The sequence below is a fragment of the Delphinapterus leucas genome, chromosome 17 (assembly GCF_059928025.1).
Source record: "Delphinapterus leucas isolate spDelLeu-1000000601 "Yukka" chromosome 17, BTC_Dleu_Yukka2, whole genome shotgun sequence".
NCBI classification, from domain to species: domain Eukaryota; kingdom Metazoa; phylum Chordata; class Mammalia; order Artiodactyla; family Monodontidae; genus Delphinapterus; species Delphinapterus leucas.
Window position 1 is genome coordinate 4,761,833 of NC_143145.1, and position 20,213 is coordinate 4,782,045.

The 20,213-nt window shown below is 46.2% G+C and overlaps 1 protein-coding gene across 1 annotated transcript in view; it reads left to right on the top strand.

Moving 5' to 3' along the window:
• The window catches only part of FAM135B (family with sequence similarity 135 member B), a 181,026-nt gene extending 161,204 nt beyond the window's left edge, over positions 1 to 19,822 (top strand). Inside the window, exons 9-15 of the mRNA XM_089899196.1 lie at positions 1,054 to 1,220; positions 4,866 to 4,957; positions 5,983 to 6,080; positions 7,347 to 7,498; positions 9,664 to 9,774; positions 11,375 to 11,488; positions 11,742 to 19,822. Coding sequence (XP_089755322.1) covers positions 1,054 to 1,220; positions 4,866 to 4,957; positions 5,983 to 6,080; positions 7,347 to 7,498; positions 9,664 to 9,774; positions 11,375 to 11,488; positions 11,742 to 11,947 — 940 coding nt within the window. The 3' untranslated portion in view covers positions 11,948 to 19,822. The remainder of the gene's footprint in view (positions 1 to 1,053; positions 1,221 to 4,865; positions 4,958 to 5,982; positions 6,081 to 7,346; positions 7,499 to 9,663; positions 9,775 to 11,374; positions 11,489 to 11,741) is intronic.
• Positions 19,823 to 20,213: the final 391 nt, after the last annotated feature.

The following is a 20,213-nucleotide window of genomic DNA, read 5'->3' on the forward strand; positions in this document are numbered from 1 at the left end:
TTTAACCAGTGCATAGCAGGCACTGTCCAGTGCCTGGCCAGTGCTGTCCTGGTTGTAACTGTGCTCTCAGTCTAACAAGGAGACAGGGAGATGACAGAAGCAAATGAGGGCAGTTGAGTAAATGGGATGGTTCATGTGTGCACAGCTGAGCCAGAAAGAGAAGGACCTAATTTGGCTGTGGGGCAGTGAGTATGAACAGAGATTGTGGCCATGAGAAGCTTTTTAGAGCTGATACCTAAGCTAAGGAGAAAATATGAGGCACCATGTTGATGATAATGATGGTGATGTGGCTGGTAATCGATCACATCTCCTTTTTCACGTTTAATCTGCTTCAAGTACCGTTCTAAGCATTTTGAATAGATTATATCACTTAATACAACAAGGCAAAGACAACTTTATGAATTCGATACAGGTGTTATTCCCCTTTTACAAGTGAGGAAACTGAATGCAGAGAGGTTATAAAGCAGTTGGTGCACAGCTAGTAAGTGTCTAAGCCGAGATTCTGACTTTGGCAGTCTGATTCCTGAGTCCGTGGTCTTAACCACCTTGTCAGGTAACCAGGCAAAGAACAGGATAACCAGGTGGGAAAGGAATTTCAGACAGATAGACCCAAATGCACAAAGGCATGGAAGTAAAGACAAGAGGCATAACTCATGCAGGGACTTGATGAGAAATGTGTTCTTTTTGGAGGCTAGCTGATGACGCTGGAGAGGTACATGGAAGCAGGTTAATAAACTCTCACTCCCGGAAGATCGCTTAAAGATTTTGTGGATCCTTGGAGCTGGAGGGAACCTTAGAGGTTCTATTCAATGCAGGAGCCACATCTGCAGAACCCAGATCAATACAGCCCTTGGTTTTCCTGGGTCGCTTTTCTGCCTCGTTGTTCAGAACAAGCCTTTCACTAGCGTCTCCCATGAGGTCCCACATTCAGCCTTGGTCGCTTGGCAGATACTTCCTTGTAGTTGTCCATCACTCCCGCATCCCTGCTCAATGCATCTCCTGTTCAACATGGAATACACAGCTCGGCTCGTGATTAATTAGTGTATTCTCCAGTTTTTATCAGGCCAAAGAAAAGTTTAAAAAAGAACTGAAGATGGATGGATTTCTGTACAGTGACTTATCTGTACTAGCTTCTGACATACCGTATTTCCCACCAGAGGAAGAGGAAGAAAATTTGGAAGATGGGATTCACCTGGTAGTCTGTGTCCATGGCCTGGATGGTGAGTTCTAAAAAGGTTTCCTCCTCAAAGTTTTGTGCTATAGACGAATTATCATATTCATGAATTAATCTAGTTTAGGGACTTGTTCAACAAATGTTCAAGTAGCGACTGTGGAACATTAGTAAGTGTGCTGGATCTAGGAAAATGGCATGGCCTTGCTCTCAAAGAAAAGATCTCTCTGGCAAAAAAATATGTTGAGTTAATGAAATACACAAATGAATGAATTAATGCGATGAAGGAATGAATGGAATGAATAAATCACATCCACTTTTATGGATTCTAATGTATAACTAAGGGTCAGAGGAGTGAAAGGGCTCCTCTAGGGCTTCAGTGGTGATGAGCAGCAAAACCGGTGGTCACATTCTTCTTGTGATGATCAAATAGGTAATGGTGATGGACTTCACTTCTGTGACACGCTCTTGTCAATATCCTTAATCTTCCTCACTCTTGGGGCTAATGCATTTAATTGTCCGCATCAACTCCTGGCTATATGCATTGCATGCCAGGACGCTAAGTCAACAGGCCTATTAAGTGAAGTGTCAGAGAATCCAGTGGTAGGTCATCCATTCCAGATAATGATGATGGTGGTGATGACTTTGGCGATGGCCAGAATGTATACATCACTCACCAGGGGCCAGGGACCACTCTAGATACTTAACATTTATTAACGTGGTTGATCCTGACAGTAGCCCTGCAGAGTAGCTGCTATTATCACCCCCATTTATAAGTGGGGGAACTGACTAAGAGGGCAGCTAAGTAACTTGTATAAGGTCCCACGGCTAACGCGGTTGAGTCAGGATTAAAACCCATCTGTCCGGCTCCAGAGCCCATGGTTTCATTTTGCCTTTTACCAACAAGCTCATCTCTCCCCCAACCCGAACCTCCCTCCACATCCCTGAGTCGTCTTCTTAAAACCTTACTAGGTCCGGTCGTCCCATCACTGGGATGGAAGCTCTTTGTAGCTCTCAGAAAATAAGATAAAATGAACTCCTATTTTAAAAAGCTTCGAAAGTTCCCAGCATAAAATATTCTTTATGTCTGATCCTTGTCATTCTCATTTCCTGCCCTTTCTGCTCCCCCCTCTTCCAGCTGCACCAATTCACTCCCATCTCCACGGACAGGGACCATTTCACACCACTGTCTTTCTCAACACTGGGTTTTCTTTCCGGTGAGCTTTCCTCTCTCTGCACTGACTTCAGTGCCTCACAAATTTCAGCTGTTCACACATTTCCCTTCCCCTTATTTACTCTACCCATGTACCTTGTACTATAATTTCAAAATTCGTACTGAAATGGGCATACTTTTTGAGTGTATTTATTGAAAAAAATAAACTTCAAATCACACCGCAACTTAAATACTAGACTCACGCGCTACACACAAAGAGTCATACTAAAAATAATTAATGTAAACAAAATAAGTTTGCTGAAGTTTGACGTGTGCCATTGTCGGAAGACTTTTTTGAGCTTGACACTCACTTTCTCTTTGCAAAAGTATTAAGCTGTTGAAAACATGCTTGTTTTTAACTGGGGCTTCCAATCAGAAGGACCTCCAGAAAGACAAAGAATAACGTTCTCACTCATCCTGTGTATTTTTAACACAGGATCTATGGCCTTGCATGACCAGTGTGCATCTCTTACTTATCTGATATTAAATTAAAATGAGATAAGCCTCTCAATCTCTTTGTGAAAATAAGAAATCTGGTCAGGCCACAGACTCCATCCTGCAAGTGGGAGAAGAGGGATGCTATAAAGATAGGCCAGCTTCTGCAGTATTTGTGCTGTGTCAGAAAACGGAGCCGCCAATCACAGCATTGTCACTTGGGCATAAAATCATCAAAGAGACAACCAATAACAGAGCACACGTTTCTTTTGAAGGTGATTTCTCTAGTTCCACGTCCATATGTTTAAACTTTGCAGAGTTTTACAGGATCCATTGGTTACATTCCACTTACAAGGCTATATTGATGTTAACAAAGAACTGAAGAAGTTGGTAATGGTTATGGATATTTGCCCAACTCTTCATATTGTGCCCAAAGCCCAAGATTTATATTCTTGTAAGGGTCCTCAGTGGAACACATTATCAAATCATATTTTTTTTTTTTTTTTTGCGGTACACGGGCCTCTCACTATTGTGGCCTCTCCTGTTGCGGAGCACAGGCTCCGGACGCACAGGTTCAGCGGCCATGGCTCATGGGCCCAGCCGCTCCGCGGCATGTGGGATCTTCCTGGACCGGGGCACGAACCCGTGTCCCCTGCATCGGCCGGCGGACTCTCAACCACTGCGCCACCAGGGAAGCCCTCAAATCATATTTTTTGAGAAAGTTTTAAGTTGCAGAAAGTTCTCTGTTGCTCAACAGCTGAAGGAGGGGGGCCCATTGTTATCCCTTCCTTAGACTCCCTGTGCTAACCCGAAACACTTGATACATATTTATTAAGGCCACAACCTAGAATGCCATTAGGTAGCTTTAAACAAGAACAGGACCAAAGAGCAAACTCTTACTGTCAGAAATGAAAGGAATGAACAAAATTTAACTTAGTACAAAATAGAAACATTTTCTAAAAGAATGGGAGTATTTTATAACTGTAGCCCTGCATGTATGAGCATGTGCTCTGATGGGCCATCGTCGCGGGTCACCCTTCTATTGGGTCATCCTTGAAAATTAGGAGGAGTCTGTCAAACATCTTTAGTTCTCCCATATTCTGTATGGCATTTTCATCCTCTTTTGAATCACTTGGTGGTTTCATAAAGAAGGTTATAAAATTGGTAGTCAACGATATCACTTCTAGTTTCCCAGCTGCTTTGAAAGGATGGTTACATGGTAAAGTAGGTCACCTATATAGCCACATAAGCAGCTTCGGACTTTCAACTCTGTAGGGATCCCTTTGAGGAATAGATTAAAACATTCATTAAGCTACCACTGAACCCCACGGCCTGCATGAAATTTACCCCTAACCATACTTGAACAAGAAGCTTATTCTGTTATATCAACTATTTTCCACGTGATTTTCACTTCAGGGATGCATTCTGTGTGTTCTTTGTGGCTTTGCTATTGGCAGCAGAGCCTCAAGTCCTTAAGCTCTTCTTCCTCTGCCCTGATGCTCACTCATGGAGCTTGCCCTTGCTGACTCTGGTTCCCAAGGGTAATTCTTGCTCTCTTGTATATAACTGTGCCCCTGTTTGAGGGACTTACTTGCTGACAACCTGTAAACGGCGGAACTAGTCCTGCATTAAGGAAGCGATTTGAGAGGGGACTTTAATGTCACATTGTGCCACATCTGTGTGTCATCGTTAAGGGACACCACCTGCAGAATGTCCTGAGTAAACAGAATTGGCTGTCAAAGAAGGGAGAGGCGGCGTGCCTTCAACCGTTCCTGTGTACAGAATGTTCACAAGCCACATGTTTATAGATCAGGGAATAATCCCCCTGAGGGAGGAATACCAGAAAGGCCCTGACCCTGTGTGGACAGGAGGAGGGGGCAGCACGGGGACCAGTGGATTGGACATGTTTAGTTGTTTTTATTATCAACTTATTGAGAAAGCAGGAAATGGGAGGGGGACCGGAAAGGAGTGAGAAATAAATGCCTTGCGTGTCAGCTGTTATCTGATTAATTGTGGATCCGTGGTGGGGTTATCTGTCGTTTTTAGGGAACAGTGCGGACCTCCGTCTGGTAAAGACTTTCATAGAACTGGGGCTCCCTGGAGGAAAACTGGACTTCCTAATGTCTGAAAAGAATCAGGTATGACAACGAAAGCATCAGAACCGAAAGAATCCCTGTTTCGTGTCTTAGATGAGCCTCCTAAAGTCACCGTGATGGTTTATGGCCACACAGATGGGAGGGGACTTTACCAAGGAACACTGCCCAGGCACTTGGAAGGTCTGGAGAGCTCATTTTCTTTTGGGAGGAGGAAATAGTAAGAAGGGGGGACATGTGAGTCAGGTGACTGGGCCTTTTGACCTCACAGGTCATAGGTTGAGTGACAGCTCAGAGCATAAACGATTGGGCATCCGTGGGTCTGTACTGGGGAAGGAGTTTGTCACTGGCATCTTTGTAACCAATGGAGCTGGATTATGACCTTTTCACAGTCAGAGGTAAACTATGGGGCCTTTGCCATTTCAGGTCTGGAGCCTTAATGGGATGTCAAGGTAGATGAGAACTGAGAGATTCCATGGCCAAGAGATGGGGCTGGGTGGAATGTTGTCATTGAGTCCCATTCCATGGGACTTGAGAGGGATGAGGCTAAGTGTTCTTTGGAGGCATAGGACTACTTATAACTAAAGGGTCCCATGACCACTGACAATGGGAATCGTACAGAGAATAATCAACAAGCAAACGCTGGAAGGTACAGTCTCATTCCTCCTCTCTCAGTGGTCCGTCCTGTTGCCTTTTCTTTGACACCTGCTGTGTACAAGGCATGCACTTGGGTGCATGGGGTATAAACGTGAGCAGGAGGAAAGAGGATCGCTTTGAGGATCTACGATGCGCTGAGCAGTTGGCGTCTTTCTTCATTTATTTTTCCCAACCGTTCCGTGAAGTGTTGGCACCGCTGTCGCCTCACAAAGAGGGAACCCACAGTCTGACCTGGAGATCCCCAATCGGGGGCTCCTTTTCTGGTTGTCGAATACCGATTTGTACCCTAATGTCAGGCGTGGGCATGCCCCCAGGACGCACGGTGGTGTTTAGTGGAGGAAGATGGGCTTGTGCACGGGGCCCGGCCTGGCACCACGCCCTCCCCAATAGCCGTTCCCTCTCTCTCCTTCCAGATGGACACGTTTGCAGATTTTGATACCATGACCGATCGGTTACTGGATGAAATCATTCAGCACATCCAGCTGTACAACCTCTCCATATCGCGAATTAGGTAAAAGGAAACCACAGGTAGTTAATGCTGGGGGGAGGGGCGCCATTTTTACGTGTTTGCTGTGTACAAGTTCAGCATGATGCCGTCTGTATACCGGTCTGGGATAAGTTAACTTGGGACCTTTAAGGGGGTAGATTACTTTCAGAACAGAAGTGGGTACCAGGGCTGCTTGACATGCCCATATCTGTCATAGCAGGTGTGCAGGAGAATAAACACCGTGTAGCTCAGTAGAAAGAGAACTGGACTTAAACAAATATCCTAGGTTTTAAATTCTCGTTCTTCTAACACTCACAAGTTTGTGTCCCGATTCTACCATATAACCTTTTACAAGCTTTCTACATCTCTGAGCCTCAGCTTCCCCATCTGTTAAGTGGGACCAGCCCTGAGGGGATGCGTCGCCTGCCCCGTAAAAGGGTTTCAATCAGTGCTAAGTGTGTCCTTCCACTGTAACAGGCAACTTGGCGTAAATATTGAGATGGTTAAGGTGATAGTCAGTAGCTTGTGTTTCTCAGGCACTTGCAGATGTGGACATAGTGGTGAGTCCTCACCATCCGTGACCCCATTTAGGCCCCTAAGATACCACTTCTTTATTCAACAGATGAGGTTTCAGAGGCCTACAGAGTTAGGTAAAAATAAAAGGACGCCCACGAGAAGAGCTAGGGAGCTAATATAATATATAATATAATAGGGTTTTGATAAATAATCATTTAATTTGAAAGTGATGATGTGTCGAATCCATAGATCTTTGAGCAGCAGTGCAGCTGGAGCAGAGCATGTGCTGTGGGCTGAGAGCAGGCAACTCACTAACCGTACTGAGGGATGAGTAGAAGTGGAGAGGCAGGCAGAAGTCGGGACATGCATGGCCTCGTAAGCCAGGCTAAGGAGCTGGGGTTTCACCCTGTGAATGACCAGGAGGGTTCAATGCTCCGATGTGAATTTCAGAAAGAACCCCCAGGTGCACTGAGGGAGGCGTAGAGACCGGAACTGGGGGGAGGAGGGTGTTCTAATAACACCAAGATGCCCACACTTCTCTTCTGACCACACTGGGCTCAGAGCTTCCATTCGCAAAGGCCCCACCTCGGGCTTCACGTGGCCAGCGTTTAGAAACCCGATGGGGATGAGTTAGCAGCCCCCCTTCTCCCTGCCGGTTCCCCTAAATCCCATGGGAGGTGGAGGGTGGCTCACCCCTTGGCGCTCCTGGTGCAGCACTTCCCTGGCAGCCAGCCTCCTGCTGTCACTCACGTGGACGCTTCTGTCTCTCAACAGCTTTGTCGGCCATTCTCTGGGCAACATCATCATTCGATCGGTCCTAGCGCGGCCCCGGTTCCGGTGTTACCTCAACAAGCTCCACACCTTCCTGTCGCTGTCCGGGCCGCACCTGGGGACCCTGTACAACAACAGCACCCTGGTCAGCACAGGTAAGACTCTCTCCAGCCCCATCACTCCTCAGAGTTCATTCAGGACCCAGGGGCGGGGGAACCAGAGACAGATGCTCTTCTGGATGGAGCCTGTGGCTTTGGAACCTCTTCAAAGCGTGAGATGGTGGAAGGAGACCTGGGCTCAGAAAGATGTTATTTTGTTTGTGAGCTGAATGAGATTAGACAAGAGGTTTCGCAAGGTCTCTTCTGCTTCGGTTTTCCGTGAATAAAGATAAATAGTGGTGGGGAAGAGAGAGCATGGGTGTCTGTGCATTCAAGCTGTTGTAACAGATTGCCATAGACTGGGTAAGGGGGGGTTTACAAATAACAGACATGTATTTCTCATGCTTCTGGAGGCCGGAAAGCCCAAGATCAAAGCACTGGCAGATATGGTGTCGGGTGAGGTCCCGCTTCCTGGTTCACAGAAGGCCGTCTTCACACTGTGTGCTCACATGGTAGAAAGGTCAAGGGAGCCCCTGGGGTCTCTTTTCTAAGGTCACTAATCCCATTCACGAGGGTCCAACCCTCATGACCTAATCACCTTCCAAAGACCACAGCTTCAAATACCATCACATGGAGGGGTTTAGTTTCAGCATATGGATTTTGGGGAAACAAACATTCAGTCTATAGCAATGGGCTTTGAATCATGTCACTTCCATGACAAGCTTATGGTTAAGCTCTAACCCAGGCACTCGAGGAAGACTCTGACCAAGACGTTTCATCTCTGTGCTACTTAGTTTCCTTATTGGTAAAATGAAGCTAATGTGTATGTTTGTGTATAAGTATCGATACATGCATGATGTGTGTGTATGTATATATATACATATGCCTATCTGTAAACATATATATTTTATATATGTGTGTATGTGTGTGTATGTGTTTATATATGTCTATAAACATGTACATTATATATATACATATATGGGGGTGTGTATGTGGGTGTGAATGTGGGTGGGGGGGCCGTGGGGGGTGGGGCTTAGGCTCAAGGAACAGAAGGGGTCCAGGCGTGCCCCCCACCCTGGTGTCAGAGGACAGGGGACCTCACCTGGGAGCCTAGCAGGCTTCCTGGGCTCGAGTGGGTGCGGCAAACGCCCTCCTTTCCTCTCCTGCTTCTCGGGTCGTGGGTAGGGAGGGCCCCTCCCACCTGCCTCTCCTGATCTCCGCAGCCTCCCTCCTATCCTCCCAGGACCAATGCGGCTTGGGGGGTGGGCGTTGGAGGGCAGGGGACCAGCCTGGGAGTTCAGCAGGCTCCCCGGCCCCAGTGGGCCCAGGCGACCGCCCTCCGTTCCTCTCCCGCTCTTCCCGGAGAGTCCCTCCCGCCTGCCTCTCCTGATCTCCCCAGCCTCCCTCCTGTGCCCCCAAGGACCTACGTGGCCTGGAGGGGGCTCTGGAGAGCAGGGGACCAGCCTGGGAGCTCAGCAGGCTCCCCGGCCCCAGTGGGCCAGGCGATCGCCCTCCGTTCCTCTCCCGCTCTTCCCGGAGTGTCCCTCCCGCCTGCCTCTCCCGATCTCCCCGGCCTCAGCGGCACTGATCTTGTCTGGCCTCCACTTCTCCTCCCCCCTAGGTCCCCCTACGTCCTACTGGTTCACACTGGGGTTCCTCCCGTCTCCTTGGCGGTCAGAGTCCCCCACGAGCAGCCGACAGGCGCCCTAGTTGTGGGGAGACGCTAACTCCGCGTCTTCCCACACCGCCATCTTCCTTGCATTTTTATCAAATTCATTTCTTTGTGCTTGTGACATAATGCTCATTCTCATCCGTGTTAGTGTCAGCATGACCACAGTAAATGGACAGACTCCGAAATAGGTTGAATTTAGCTTTTTGATATCCTAAATGGACCTGTAAGGAGCGTTCTTACATACCTTCTTTCGGTACTTAGGACAGTTTCCTTAGGCTAGATTCATAGAAGGGGACTGAAAAATCAAAGGGTTTGGATAGTTTCATGACTCCTGAAGCCTGTCTCATAAGATTTTCTGTCCCCGCTACCAGTACATAAGAACACAAATGTCCCTCTGACTTCCCAAGGATTTGTTAAATTGCCTAGCACGCTCTCATTTCTAAGTTAGCTAACAAATCACAGTTTAATGTTAATCTTTCCCCCATTCTTTTTTGCTTTCTTTTTGTTTGATGCATTTGATGTGGGTTTGGCTTTGTTTTTGTCTTTCTAGGCTTGTGGCTCATGCAGAAATTGAAGAAATCCGGGTCCCTTTTGCAGCTGACCTTCAGGGATAATGCTGATCCGCGCAAATGTTTCCTTTACCAGCTAAGCCAAAAAACAGGTGAGTGGATCCCCTGCAGCACCCCGAGGCCGCGATGAGTGAGAGACGGAGAGCCCACTCCTGAGACCCAAATTAGAGTCAAGGCTACGTTGACTCGCTCACAGAAGGATGCCACCAGGAGCTGCATTGTTACACAGTCTCCTCAACTCATGGAGAGGCCAACAGCTACCCAAGAACTCAGCTGCCCCTGGACCGCCTCCCCCCATGGCCTGGGGATGGTATCATGATGAGAGGCAGGTGTGTGCAGTGTCATCTCTACAGCAGAGCCGCTGCCCACCAAGCCTTTAATGTCCTAACTGCACAGGCCCCAAGGTCTATGTGCCAACTCCCAGCTCTTTCAGCCAGGTGCGGATCCACCTACAAAAAGGGCAGGTGGACACTGTCCATTTCTGTTGGCAGTGCAAGGGGAGATGGGGGTCCCTCTCGCAGGCCTGAGATCACACCTTCACCCGCACCCCGTAATAAGGAAGCACACATAGATGTCGAAGACCCTACCTGCCATGGGAGTGAACAGAGCACAGCAGTGGCCTCGTGTCCACGGAGAGAGCAGAGAGGCTGTCCGACTGTCCGCTCAGCCCTGCTGAGCAAGCCGGCCTGGCCCAGGGTCTGCCTGTGGTCCACAATCTTCCATTAATTTATGAACACTGACTCTGATGATATCTCTGTCTCCTCGAATGTGAGTCCGGCATAGCCCTGGGCTGACGATAACCTTGGTCAAGTTCCTTACCCACGTGTGTCTCTGTGTGCTATGTTGAGGGTTATCCCCCCCCATGGGGAAGTGAGGAAGGAGGCTTGGGCAGCAGGGCAGTTGGACCACAACGTGGTCGCCCCAGACATCTCAGCGGGCCCCACCCTCTGGGAGCTTGGGAGCTGGGGTGGCCCTACAGAGGTATCCTGACGGAGGGCGAAGGGCTGGTCTTTATACGCCCTGCCCCGTATCTGCCGGTCACTGAGTCCAGCCAGTCCCCAGTGTATTATGGTCTTGGGCTGTGATCTTGGATGAGAAGACTCACATCAGTGCAGGCGTCCCCCGCAGGGTCCCTGGGCTGAGAGCAGGCCGGTGGAGGACCTGGGCAGAGCACTGCAGCAGCTGGAGATCCCTGATGGGCTCTGGGGACTGAAAGAATAGGCTGTGATGCTTAATTTAAAAGATCCCTCTGCCTCAGTGTGAGACTGATTCCAGGGAGGTGAAGCTCCCTGCAGGGAGATGAGGTCAGAGGTTGATTTCCTCAAGCAGGTGACATGACCGAGGCTGGAACGAAGGGAGCCGTGGGGTTGACAAGGAGCAAAGTACTAGATTTACTTCCTCATGGACTCCCCAGTATTCCCAGCCCAGAAGGGCACATCTGTTACTTCCGTGTTGTTTGTCTCTCACTGTTCAGAGCTGTGTGTCTCCTTAGCTTCCGTGGCTGATGAGGACAAAGCTGCCGCCTTCCCTCTTTCAACCTCCCAGCCCAGAATGTCCTTATGCAGTGACTCAACCAGTGTGTCTGGTGTCTTCTCCCTTTTCCTCTCTCTGGGGCAAGTTTGTGAAATGTATGCAAAGCAGAGGCTAATATGAAACTACCTGGGTAAAAAGCACCCATCTGGCTTATTGCAGGTCTGCAGTATTTTAAAAATGTTGTGCTGGTTGCTTCTCCCCAAGACCGCTATGTGCCATTTCACTCAGCCAGGATCGAGATGTGTAAAACTGCCCTCAAAGACAGACACACAGGTGAGCCACATTCCTTTTACTTTTTTCTTTTCTTTCCTTTTCTCTTTTCTTTTCTTTCCTATTCTCCTTCTCCTCCTGCGTTTCAGTGACTTTCTGATTTAAAAGCAGAAGGAAATCATGAAGGTGCTGTACCCATTAGGGCACATCAGCCGTTCTGCTCAGGACTAGCCGCCCGGACACACACCCAGCATTTTTCTCCAGATTCTGCTGCTGAGTTCTGCCCCCATCTCCCATCCATCTCCCCTCCTTGCAGGACCCGTTTTCGCGGAGATGATCAACAACCTTCTCCGCCCTCTGGTGGACGCCAAGGACTGCACTTTGATTCGACACAACGTGTTCCATGCCTTGCCCAGCACTGCCAACACCCTGATTGGCCGAGCAGCTCACATCGCTGTACTGGACTCCGAGCTCTTCCTGGAGAAGTTCTTCTTGGTGGCAGGACTCAACTACTTCAAGTAGCGGCTTTGAGGGAACGGCCTTGGGGAGCTCACCAGAAACGCTGAAGATCCGTAAGAGCTCTGGCTGAGACATCCTTTTACAGACCTCTGTCATTCCAGGCTGGAGCTCAGAGAGGAAGGCGCTGAGGGATGGAGGGTGGGGTAGGACCAGACACTCGAGGTGCTTCCACTTTGGAGATTTGGGAAAGCTGAACCAATAGTGTAAAAGACAACAGACTTTGCCCGAACCTGTCTAGCTATCTGGCGTCTCGTTCAAGATGCTTTCTAGGAAAATTCTGAGAAAATAAAGAAACAGAATACTTGGAGTTGGTGAGCCCACCTTCTTAACTACCACTGGCTCACAGAGATCACTCCAACTTAACTAGATTTGTTCGGTGTGTGACTAGTTCATAGCTTTATCATTTTTGATGCACACAAGCATTTCAGAACTCAGGTTAACCTCTGTGCAGAAGTGGAACATATCTGTGTAAATGCAATCCTTAATAGATTCAAATGTGCCACTTGTACAAGACCATGTGATGCCCATATTCTCATTCTCTCCTCATGTTTTCTCAACAAGGGACAAAGGAATGCTTTGTAAACTCCAATTTTATTTCATAACAGCAGTGGGTGGGGTGATTTGAGGTATGGGGAGAGGCAGGTGATGCTATCGGTAAATGCAAGTTTGTTGCAGAGAAAAAATAACTGGTGAATTGGCCGCTCCAGCTACTTCTCCAGATTTTTTCTATGCGTAGCCTTGGTCCACACATTACTTTCGTGACTGCTGAAATCTCTGTCTGTGGTAGGGAAGATTGACTGAGACTAAACCTAGCAGAAGGGGGCACTGAGATGAATGCACATGTGTGAAGCTCCTGCTGATATACTTCCAAAGAAATGCTATGTTAGCATTTGATGCACTTGCAAAAAATTAAAACCATTCATATGGCCAGCTGCTTCTCCTCTCCGTGGAAGGGGAAAGACATCTAACTGGAGGAGTGCTGGATTTAAAACCTCAGGGGAGCTCTAAGAAGGGTGCTGGTTATCTTTCACTAGAAATGTCTTCTTGCCTTAGGAAAATAAAGGGCTAGGAAAGGTCACCACTGATACAAACCAAGAGACAACAGGGACAAACGTGAGATCAGAGATGAGAACAACAGCCAGATCGAGGACTCACCTTCAATTGTCACTGGTAAGTGACTTAAGGGGAAGTTTGGAAAATTACCAGGGTGTTTAATATGGTCCCAAAGACTGCGTACACTCTATGAGTTAAAGGAAGACTAGAGAATCAGTTGTACTGAAGGAATGCATGACCCAGGACCATAGGGGTGACTAACACGGGAAACCCATCTTCTGGAGGCAAAAACTCCTGCTTCTGCAAAATTTGCTTCTAAAAATGTAGAAACTCATCTAGGACCAGATGCGTGGTCCCAGCCCCTGGACCAGAACCTTGGTGATGACCACCAATGCCATGGTAATAAGCCAAGTGATTCTAGACTCACCTGAGAATTTTAGTTCCTTGCATATTAGCAATGTGACTTTGGAAAACAAAGTAGACCATGGAGATCGAGTCCAGGTGGACAGCTTTGCAGGAGAGCAGACTTATGCATTCCTTAAGAAAGGCAAAGGTGGGGAGGGAGTTGAAAGACAGACTCCCACACAACAGATGTAGGGTTTCTATGGGTCTTCTTCAAACTTTCATTGTATCTTGGTCTTAACACGTATGGGATCAGTAAGTCCTCTGGTCACTGTCCCAGTCGGTACTTTTCCAGGTTCCCGATGAGCATAGACTCTGGTTACTTACGAACAAGACCAGTCTGCTATATAACCCAGAGGGAATATGCTTCCTGCAATGCAGCCTGTGATGTTGTGTTTCTTGGTCCAGATAAGTGCCCAAGCTCAGTGCAGGACCATACGTTTGTAGCAGCTTCTCCTTTTTGGCCAAATGAGGAGCCCTGCCCCTCCGGTGAGCATTTCATTTTTGTGTTCCCAATGCCCATCAGCAAAGTTTGTCATTCCCTGGTCATTTGAAAGACCGTGCAGCCAGCGGTTACGGAGCCAGGGTGAATCAATGATCATCGTCTTTTCCAATAACCAGATGCCATTTTTAACTTCAGTATATGCTGTCTGGACATAGAACTAATGGCAATAAACGTCCAGCTGCGTGGTGCACCTCTTTTTTTTAGGGGTGCTCTGCTGTCTTTGTAAACCCTCTCTGGCCTCTGAGCATCTATTGTAACTGTGTAGAAAGTACATCTCTATATTGTAAATAAGAGTGTCCAGTGTTGCGTGTCATGCCTCATTTGAAAAGGCTTTTTTATGTCTCTTTCTATTGAAGTATAGATATATAATGTATATATATATATATATATATATATACACATAAAAATATATACATAAAATGTAAAACAGGGACATTCTATTATCGACTATAAAATTATAACAAAATGCCTGCCAAGATAGTAATAGGTCTTCATCCTCTGCAGACTTTCTGTTGTTTTGTTTCTACGACTTGTTAAGTTTCTCAGAACTAGTTAGAAGTAAAAATGAGTAATATTGAGATGAGCTGGAATTTGTAGTTCATGCGCCAGATACACCCAGAGAAGCAGATGTAAATCTAAAGTGACCTTGGGGCAAAATAAATACCTCCATGGCAGGTTGAAATCAGCTGGGGTGTTGTGCACCTGGGGAGAAGGTGGACAGAATTAGATTCCTGTTAGTTTCTAGAGTCCACAGGTATTGACTGAGCAGCTTGCATCTGTGCCAGGTGAGAGCACAGGGTAAAAGGCAGAGTCCATGCTCTCAAAGAGCCCGAGGAAGATCTGGTCTTGTTATTACAACATGATATAATGAGGGCTTTGTTGAGGCACAGGCAGGATGAAGGTGATTCTAGAAGTCCGGTCTTCACTGCCTGGAGAAAGCTGGGAAGGAGGCTTTGAGAGGGAGACCTGGAAGATGAGGTGCTTACCTTGCACAGCCTGTTGCCACCAAATGCACGTTCATCAATTCATTCATTCATTCAACAAATACGTATCAAGGGCTTACTGTGTGCTGGAAATGTATTGGTAAGATTCAGTGGTTCATAGTTTAGCAAGGAACACAGCCAGTCAAACAGGAAGTTAGAGCAGGTGGGCACCATGGAGGTGGCAGGGATCTGATGGGGGCCCAGAGGAGGGACATCCAGCCTACGCTGCAGATGTGGCGTGCTGTGTGGTCCGGAAGGGCCTCGTGGAAGACTTGATATCTAAACCCAGACACAAGGCTGAAGAAGAGTTGGCTGGGTGAAAGGTGGGTTGTGGGGACTCTCAGGGAGGGAACAGAATGAGTGAAAGGTTGAAGATGAGAGGGAGCTGGGAGCCTTTTGTGCACTGGACAGGCAGATGGAGAATCAATTTGGGCATTTACAAGAGTGACAGAAAGGAGGTGTGAGAAGTCAGCCACCACGCGGGGATTTTCTTCTCCTCTCAGGAGGAAACTTCCATTGTTAACACCAGTAGGAAAATTTCTACTCGGTAATGAGGGTCCCGTGGGAGACCAAGTTTCACCCCTGTCATCACATCTCTCTCCAGGGTTATTGAATTGAAAGCATGCTCTTAGGTATTTATAAGCCCCCAAATGTAATTGACAATTTTGGTCTCTTTTTTTTTTTTTTTGCCATGCTGTTTGCATTGATTTCACAGTTTCCTTCTAAGCATTGGCAACAACCAGGACTGCCATGTACAGCTGCACAGGTTGTATACAGAAGAAGAGTGGTCATGGCAATGAACACGTAGAGGAATGGTGCTTTCTTACCCCATTCTTACAAGGTGTCCATCCCAATATCCTTAGGAAGGATGATGTCATTCTTTAATTTATAGAACCAAGCACCATGTGCTAACATCTGGATCAATTTTTTTTTTCTCCTATTTTTTTCATTCACTTTTTCTTTCCATGTTTTAATGAAAATCTATTTTGTACTGGGTATTGTACTAGACTGTAGAGATATTGAGATATTAAGATACATCATATATTTCTAAACACTGAAAGGATCTGGGACAACCATAAAACTTAGTGTTTTATTTTTAGCTGTTTTTAAATTAAAACCATGAAATCTCAGAATTGGAAGAGGAACAATAGGTTGTTTCATTCGGACTCTATCTGACATTTAGCATCCTGAGCTATGTTCTTCCAACCTACACAACCAACAACAACCATGTGGGTCTTCATCTACGTATGACAAAGTAAGAGAGTGTGGTGACATTACAGGCAATAGTACACCCAGACATGCATGCTTTCTTCTTTTAGATAAAGAGCTGCCCCCATGAAGATTTTTCTAAACCTTCAAGGTGCCTTCCTGAGTCTTTCTGTGTCCCTTCCTCTTTTGCCTTTGTTTTTTAAAGCTTTATTTTCCATGGTACCTCTTTCCTATTACACATAATGCTAGAGATGTCTCAATAGACAGCTCTATGGAAAATCTAGAAAAGAAAAGCTGAAATCCTCCCAGTGTGCTTCTTTTCATGTTGAATGGTAACAACGCACCTTACTATTCAGTGTGTCAAATTCTAAAAACCGGTTTTAATTTTAGGGAAAAGGACCCCAGTGCCTTCTGTAGCACAAAGGAAAGTCCTTACTATACAGAACTGGGCTTCTAGAACAGATGTAAACTATGGATGGTCCTGCTCTGTTTATACCTAAACCAGGTTATTTCCGTACAGTTGATCTTCTCACAACTAAATTATACAGCGGAGAATGTGTGTGTCTTCATTTCATAGATGTGATTAGGGTTATATGGCTGTAAGACATAATCCTCAAACCCCAAACTTCATGACTCAACACAGACTCAGAGATTTTTAGAGGTAAAACAAACCTGGGCTCTCATTTATCTTACTTTTAACAGGTGAAGGAGCAAAGGAATGGAAATAACATACAATGCTCAACTTTGGTTTGCTAAGTCTTGTGCGTGTGTGATTTCATTTAATCTCTAAAACTCACAATATACAGATGATGTTGGTTGAAGTCAAGTAACTTGACGAAGGTCACACAGCTTAGCAATAGTGGAGTCAAGATTTGAGCCCTGTGCCTCCACTTTATCCTTCCTGCTACAATTCCTCCAACCCAGAGAAGTTAATAAATTGCGAAAGTCACAGGTCTGTTAAAATCGACGCCAGGGTTCAAGTCTTCATCTCCTAAACTGTAATCTTATGAGCTTTCTCTCATAACATATTCCTGTACGAGGCACCTACAAAACCTATAAATTAGACGGCAAAGGAAGCCATCATTCAGTGACAAAGGTGGTTTTGTAAAGCACTGTCCATAAGCGTAATGGGGTGATTGGCATGGGCTGGCCTGTTGGCTCTTGGTTAATCTTCTGTGTTTCTCAGTCCCTATGTCTCAAGTTCTTCTTTCTCCTGCTAGCCCGAAACCACTTTTCCCTAGACTACAATGCCTTTCCTTCCAAAGCTGCCCCAGACCATGCCTTCCATCTACACCTCCTGTCTCTTTCTGCTCTTCCCACATTGGAATGGCTGGTCATACTCATCTGGGAATCAGTTCCTTGTACTCTCGGTTGTGAACCTGCACTCAGTGGTTCATGGATTGTAGATTCCCACTTCAGGATGAATCTGAGCTCCGTGTCTTGCTCTCGGAGCTCAGCTGTCTCGTGGTTCCATGAACCCACTCCTATCTCATTCCTGTGTTCTGGCGGGGGGGGGGGTCCCCCACACATGTACTCCTTAGAGCAGGAACCATGTCTAGTTTATCAGTGTATCCCATGGCCTGGCACAGAGATAGGGTTCAGTAAGTAAGTACCAAAGAGGGCTGGTTCTTTGGAAGCTTGTGTTTTCTTCTCTAGCGCCTCATCCAATACACAGTAACTGATTCCCGTAAAGAAAGGGTTTGACATTCGCTCACGTTTACCCTCTAAGCTTCTGAATTTGCAGGAGGAAAGTAGTTTCATGAGAGAAGACGTCATCATGGCAGTGTTCTGTAATGGGAAGAACTACTGTGTCTCTGGGGCATGCCTTCAAGCCAGGGGCTGGGGTCAAGTTTCCTCACCTGTAAAACAGGCTTTAAAATGTCTCCTTTGAAAGGTAGTTGTGCGGGGGTGGGTCTGGATTAGAAAGAGGTAAGCAGAGTGTCTGGACCAGTACCGATGTTGGGTAAGCATTTTAAAATTGGGGGAATAGCTCAGAAATATTTTATAGCAAAAGTTAGCTCTAAGGAATTTTCTTTATAATAACTCAATACGTTTTTACATTCATACACAACGGCTTGAGGGAGATCACTGTGTTTGAAACTTCAGGCTTAACCTTCCAGGAATCAGAACATTTTGTTGTGATTCCAGGAGCCTCCAAACTGGAGTTTTCCAGCTCAGTTCTGTGCATGATTGGATGATCTATGTAGTAAAACTATTTTCCTGCTCAGGGTATAATGTAAGTCGTAGTTAAGTTGAGAGGAAGGGCTGAAACCTGACACACAACTGAGAACAATATTACATCCAATTTAAGGTGTTTGGAAGTGTTAATTCTGTAAATGTCATTCAGAATCTTTTTATTGCATCAAGCTGAAAAGACTTTTAGCACTTGGGCTGAAATGTCTTTTAGTCCAAGGTTAAACTTATTGCATATGGCGAAATACCCTGCTTCATCCTTCTTGCTCCAAGGAAGTTTAATAATAAGCCAGGTACATCTGATAACCTATGCATATATCTTTTGCTTGTTTTTAAAATTTTTTTTTTCTTAAAAGAGAGCACCCCACTCTGTCCCACATACTATCTTGCTTGTGTGTAACAATATCAAAGTCTGTGATTTTTACCTTCATTCATGATCTTCCTATAACTTACACCTGAATGCATTTCTTTTTTAAACAGTGTTTATTTATTCTGTGCCGAGTTCTGTGCTAAGCGCTGGCGGCTACAGAAGTTCGTCAGACGAGACCCTGCCGTACAAAAATGTATAATCTGGGGGGCCGGGGGGGGAGTGGACATCCACATAAATAGAAGAACGTCCATATAGATAAAATAAGGCAAGAGAGCAGATGGGAAACATTGAGAATATTATCGTCCTGGCGCCTCTTAGAACAAGTCAAACTCCTGATATTGGGGTTCCAGCATCCCATCAGGGTCTGGAAGGAGGAAACCAGCCCAGATGAGATGCTGCAGTGATCTCAGCTGTGCCACTCAAGCAGGACCTCAAAGCTTCCTTGGTGACACTGACGCCATCCCCAGCTCAGTGTCAAGTTAGGAAATTTGCAAAAGGAGACGCTCCGTGGTACATATTACAGCTCAGTGTGTCAAGAAGTGCCACCTCCTGACTGGCATATCATCTGTCTGCAATACAGACTCTTTGGATGCTCTGTGGTTTTAATCTTTCTACTTATTTTCAAATTAATAGATAAAAATAATTATCAAGCCAATAGATGGTCCACTAATTGTGTCCATAAACATTATCACATTCAGGTTCGACCAAGAGAGCGAACCTGTGGCTTTTGTTTATCAGTCATACAATGTAGGGCTCTGGAATTTATTTTGTTCTATCCTGTTTCAGTTTAGTTTTCAAATGTGACCTCCTACCTTGTAGAAGGTAAAGAGAGGCAGTGTCTTCAACGTGGTCCCTTTCTCTGAAAAAGAACCTGAATGTATAGCTTGATGCCACTGTGAATTCCTAATGCATATTTATTCTGGTGACAATGTCTGTATACAATAATTACAATCTCCCACACACCCTTGGAAATTGTCTGTCAAATTAGGATGATGGGAATAACAAAGTCATCAGAACCGATATAATTCTACTATTTTTCTACATGTGCTTTTTCGGTCGGCGTTTTGTGTAGCTCGTGCTGTGTATCAACGATAAACAACAACAACAATAATAAAAAAAGTCCTTTGACTTTCTCTTGCCGGGACTTTGTGTTTATGACATGTACAGTAGCCACTCTTTAGAAATGCACCCAAGGCTGAAGAGGTTATTTCTACATTTGGTCAGAGGACATCTGGCATGTGATGGTAGTTTCTGGAATGCACACCAGGGGAAGGGTCCACGGTACCTTGAGGTGGTTGAACAGGGCAGTGAGGAAACTCCAAACTGGCCCTTAGGAGGCTCAGGTCAGGAATGGGCTGTGTTTCAGTGAGCAGGAGACACCCAAGTCCTCATTCCCATGTTCAGCGTACCTTGATTCCTTGGACATTCTAACAGTCAGAGTCGCTCATTCAAAATGCCTCTGGAAGGGTGAGTTCTTGGTGTCTGGATGGTGGCTTGGCTGAGTGTGTCTGGAGAATCGGAAGCAGCACGCCGTGGGAAAAAGAGCCCGTTGCT